The 5,000-nt window shown below is 42.5% G+C and overlaps 1 protein-coding gene across 2 annotated transcripts in view; it reads left to right on the top strand.

The window, feature by feature from the left end:
• Positions 1–5,000, top strand: part of LOC123498654 (RNA-binding protein Musashi homolog Rbp6-like) — a 430,630-nt gene that overhangs the window by 345,868 nt on the left and 79,762 nt on the right. For both annotated transcript variants that reach the window (XM_045245977.1, XM_045245969.1), the window contains exon 7: positions 1,221–1,269. In XM_045245977.1, the coding sequence (XP_045101912.1) occupies positions 1,221–1,269 (49 nt within the window). The remainder of the gene's footprint in view (positions 1–1,220; positions 1,270–5,000) is intronic.

Here is a 5,000-nt window from a genome sequence, read left to right as displayed (position 1 = left end):
ACAGTAAGGAAGTAGAAGAAGAAGGAGGAGGAGGAGGAGGAGGAGGAGGAGGAGGAGGAGGAGGAGGAAAGAACAGATAACGAGAAATAAAGGGAAAGAGAGAAAATGTGTAAAACGTGAGAAAAGAGAAGAGAGAGAGAGAGAGAGAGAGAGAGAGAGAGAGAGAGAGAGAGAGAGAATAGATTTGTATTGAAAAAAAAATATATATCAGAGAGAGAGAGAGAGAGAGAGAGAGAGAGTTCTTCAGAGTTATTGACATGCTGCTAATTAATTATACTACCTGTGTGTAATTACAAGATAAGTAATTGCACCTCTTATGAAATTTACCTGTTTATGTAACTATTTATCTGTTTTCTATGTAATTCTAACTTGTATATATAATTTCACTGTTTATATGTAATTTTCATCTTTTTTTATGTAATTCTAACTTCTCTCTATATAATTTTCACTCTGTATGTAATTTTGACCCGTTTCTATGTAATCTTCACTTATTTCTATGTAATTTTCACGGTTTTTTGTAATTTCTGATTTTTAGTAATTTTTTAGATGTTTTAGTAATTTCAAATGTTTCTATGTAATTCTAACCTGCTTCTATGTAATTTGAACCTGTTTATGTAATTTTTTTTTTTAAGTAATTTCACGTATAATTTTACCTGTTCCTATGTAATTTCACTTTTTGTATGTAATTTTCACCTGTTTATGTAATTTTCTTTTATTTTTATGTAATTTCAGCTGTTTCTATGTAATTTTGAATGTGTAATTTAATATATGTAATTTGTATTGTTTGTGTAATCTGTATTTTTCTAGTTTTCCTTGTTTTTTCCTATTTTTTTTCTTTTCTTTCATTTTGTTTATTTTCATTTTATTTTCTTGTTTAAATTTTCCTTTTTTTCCTTTTCTTTACTTTCATTTTCCTCTCCTGTTTAAATTTTCCTTTTTTTCTTTACATCAATTTTCCTTCCTGTATCAATTTTCTTTTTTTTTCCTTTTTCATTTTCCTTTCTTGTTTAAATTTTCCTTTTTTTCCTTTCCTTCAATTTTCCCTTCCTGTTTAAATTTTCCTCTTTTTCCTTTCTTTCATTTTCCTTTCCTGTTTTAATTTTATTTTTCTTTAATTTTCCCTTCTGTATCAATTTTCCTTTTTTTCCTTTTATTTTCCTGTTGTGTTTCAATTTTCCTTGTTTCACTGAAGGTTCTAATGTTGTTTATCTTGTTTACAGATAGAGGATGCCATGCTGATGTTTGACAAGCAGACAAACAGACACAGAGGTAAGTTATCTCCTCCTCCTCCTCCTCCTCCTCCTCCTCCTCCTCCTCCTCCTCCTCCTCCTCCTCCTCCTCCTCCTCCTCCTCTTTATCTCCATTGTGTTAGCCCTCCCTACTCCTTCCCTCCCGACCTCTCTTCCTTGGCTCCTAAAGCACCTCCTCCTCCTCCTCCTCCTCCTCCTCCTCCTCCTCCTCCTCCTCCTCCTCCTCCTCCTCCTCCTCCTCCTCCTCCTCCTCCTCCTGGCACCCTTACTCTTTAGTGTCAACCTCAGCCTCTCTTAGTGTTATAGTAGCTCCTCCTCCTCCTCCTCCTCCTCCTCCTCCTCCTCCTCCTCCTCCTCCTCCTCCTCCTCCTCCTCTTCTTCGTCTTCCTTCTTTGGCACCTTTCCTCTCTACGCCTTCCTCACTCATTGGCAGCCTCCTCCTCCTCCTCCTCCTCCTCCTCCTCCTCCTCCTCCTCCTCCTCCTCCTCCTCCTCCTCCTCCTCCTCCTTTCTTGGCACTATAGTCACCATTAATATCACTGTTTTTCATCCATTCTTCTATTCCTCTGTTCCTCTTCCCTTGTCTTCCTTCCCGTCTATCTGTCCTCCTCCTCCTCCTCCTCCTCCTCCTCCTCCTCCTCCTCCTCCTCCTCCTCCTCCTCCTCCTCCTCCTCCTCCTGTAGAAGTTAGAAGTAGTTACCAAACAGCCTCGAAAGGACCAAGAGGTATGTTGCTGTTTGGCTTTCCTTTGTGTTCCTCCTCCTCCTCCTCCTCCTCCTCCTCCTCCTCCTCCTCCTCCTCTTTTCCTTCCTGTGTCTCTTCTCTTTGTGTGTATTTCCTTTATGTATGTGACTGGATCTCTCTCTCTCTCTCTCTCTCTCTCTCTCTCTCTCTCTCTCTCTCTCTCTCTCTCTCTCTCTCTCTCTCTCTCTCTCTCTCTCTCTCTCTCTCTCTCTCTCTCTCTCTCTCGTAATTTAAACGCCCAGGTGAAGAGAGATAAGAGAGGAATGAGAGAGAGAGAGAGAGAGAGAGAGAGAGAGAGAGAGAGAGAGAGAGAGAGGTGGGAAAAATGTTCAGATATTGTGTTTTGGATTAAAAAATGAAAGGGAAACGTGTGTGTGTGTGTGTGTGTGTGTGTGTGTGTGTGTGTGTGTGTGTGTGTGTGTGTGTGTGTGTGTGTGTGCAAACATACACACATACATACATAGAATTCAGACGTGTATATGTGCATGAATGCCTCCCCTCTCCTCCTCCTCCTCCTCCTCCTCCTCCTCCTCCTCCTCCTCCTCCTCCTCCTCCTCCTCCTCCTCCTCCTCCTCCTGTACAGACACACACACACACACACACACACACACACACACACACACACACACACACACACACACACACACACACACGGGAAGGAAACTAAGGATGATGTGTGTGTGTGTGTGTGTGTGTGTGTGTGTGTGTGTGTGTGTGTGTGTGTGTGTGTGTGTGTGTGTGTGTGTTTTGCGTGAAAAGAAGAATAGAGAGAAATAGGATTGCAACTCTCTCTCTCTCTCTCTCTCTCTCTCTCTCTCTCTCTCTCTCTCTCTCTCTCTCTCTCTCTCTCTCTCTCTCTCTCTCTCTCTCTCTCTCTCTCTCTCGAAGTAGATCTATCTGTAAATTACCTTCTTCAGCTCTTCCTCCTCCTCCTCCTCCTCCTCCTCCTCCTCCTCCTCCTCCTCCTCTTAGGTTACCAGGTGAGGGGACGACCAGAGGGGACTTAAAGCTCAGAATTAGCCTAAGGTACGACCACAACGAGGCTTCTTAACGACCCCGAACGACCAAACGACCCGCCTTTAATGACTCGAGGGTAGTTAGTGATGCCCTCAGCTCTACGGGTATTTGTCACGTGTTTCTCTCTCTCTCTCTCTCTCTCTCTCTCTCTCTCTCTCTCTCTCTCTCTCTCTCTCTCTCTCTCTCTCTCTTTCTTTTTCTTTCTTTTTTCATTTTTATCGCTTCACTTCTTTCATTTTTTTCTTTTTTTTCTTTCATCCTTCTTTATTACATATTTTTCTTTCATTCCTTCATTCGTTTTTTTTTTCAGCTATTTTCTTCTTTCTTTATTTTCTTTATTCCAGCTCTTCTTTCTTTCATTTCTATCCTTCCTTCCTTCCTTCCTTCATATATTTTCTCTATTTTTTCGTTTATTTCATTCTTCCTTCCTTCCTTCCTTCCTTCATTTCATTTTTTCTTCATTCATTCATTCAATTCAGTTTATCTTCCTTCCTTCCTTTCTTTCTTTCTTTCTTTCTCTTTCTTTCTTTCTTTCTTTCTTTCTTTCTTTTTCTTTCTTATGCCTTGCCTTTTTTCCTTCATTCCTTTCTTCTTTCCTTTCTTCCTTTTTTTCTTTCTTTCCTTTTATTTTCCTTCCTTTTCCTTCCTTCTTTCCTTCCTTCCTTCCTTCCTTCCTTCCTTCCTTCATTCATTACCTCCCTTTCACTCAACAATAAAAACCTAATGAAGAATAACCCCCCCCTTTGCTCCTTCTCCCTCTTTTCCCCTCACCTCCCCTCACCTCCCCTCTCCTCCCCTCATTCATTATTCAGGGTAGAGACACACGCATGAATAAAAGTCCATCCATTGGTTACTCTTCATGTTATTCATATTATCATTCTTCTTCCTCCTCCTCCTCCTCCTCCTCCTCCTCCTCCTCTTCCTCTTCTTCATCTTTCCCCTCGTCATCCTTCTCCTCCTTCTCCTATTTTTTTTTTTTTTTTTTTGCTTCTCTTCCTCTTCTTTCTCCATATTTTTTTCTTCTTCCTCCTCCTCCTCCTCCTCCTCCTCCTCCTCCTCCTCCTCCTCCTCCTCCTCCTCCTCCTCCTCCTCCTCCTCCTTCTTCTTCTTCTTCTTCGTCTTCTTCTTCTTCTTCTTTTCTTCTTCTTCTTCTTCTTCTTCCTCCTCCTCCTCCTCCTCCATATCTTCATTTTCTTCCTATTCCTCCTCCTCCTCCTCCTCCTCCTCCTCCTCCTCCTCCTCCTCCTCCTCCTCCTCCTCCTCCTCCTCCTCCTCCTCCTCCTCCTCCTCCTCCTCCTCCTCCTCCTCCTCCTCCATATCTATTTCTTCTTCCTTTTTTTCTTCTACTCCATATCTTCATTTTTTTCCTCCTCTTTCTCCTCATTTCCTTCTTCCTCCTCTTCTTATTTTTTCTCTTCTTCCTCTTTCTTTTCTTTTTTCTTCCTCTTCATCTCTTTCTGTTTTCTTCATTTTTCTTTCTTTTTATCTTTTTTTCCTCTTCCTTTTCATCTTTTGTCTCCTCCTCCTCCTCCTCCTCCTCCTCCTCCTCCTCCTCCTCCTCCTCCTCCTCGACAGTCCCATTCCTTCTTAAGCTCCTAGAGAGAGAGAGAGAGAGAGAGAGAGAGAGAGAGAGAGAGAGAGAGAGAGAGAGAGAGAGAGAGAGAGGGAGGCCAGATTGTCAGTGGAGGAGAATATGAGTGAGAAAGTAAGAGAAATTTCAATGGCTGGGTTAGGGTTAAAGAGAGAGAGAGAGAGAGAGAGAGAGAGAGAGAGAGAGAGAGAGAGAGAGAGAGAGAGAGAGAGAGAGAGAGAGAGAGAGAGAGAGAGAGAGAGAGAGAGAGAGAGAGAGAGAGGAGTATTTTGTCAGTATTCAGGAAAACTACTTGGTGTCCTCCTCCTCCTCCTCCTCCTCCTCCTCCTCCTCCTCCTCCTCCTCCTCCTCCTCCTCCTCCTCCTCCTCCTCCTCCTCCTCCTCCTCCTCCTCCTCCTC

The sequence above is a fragment of the Portunus trituberculatus genome, chromosome 7 (genome assembly GCF_017591435.1).
Source record: "Portunus trituberculatus isolate SZX2019 chromosome 7, ASM1759143v1, whole genome shotgun sequence".
NCBI classification, from domain to species: Eukaryota; Metazoa; Arthropoda; class Malacostraca; order Decapoda; family Portunidae; genus Portunus; species Portunus trituberculatus.
This window is presented reverse-complemented; position numbering and strand designations above follow the sequence as displayed.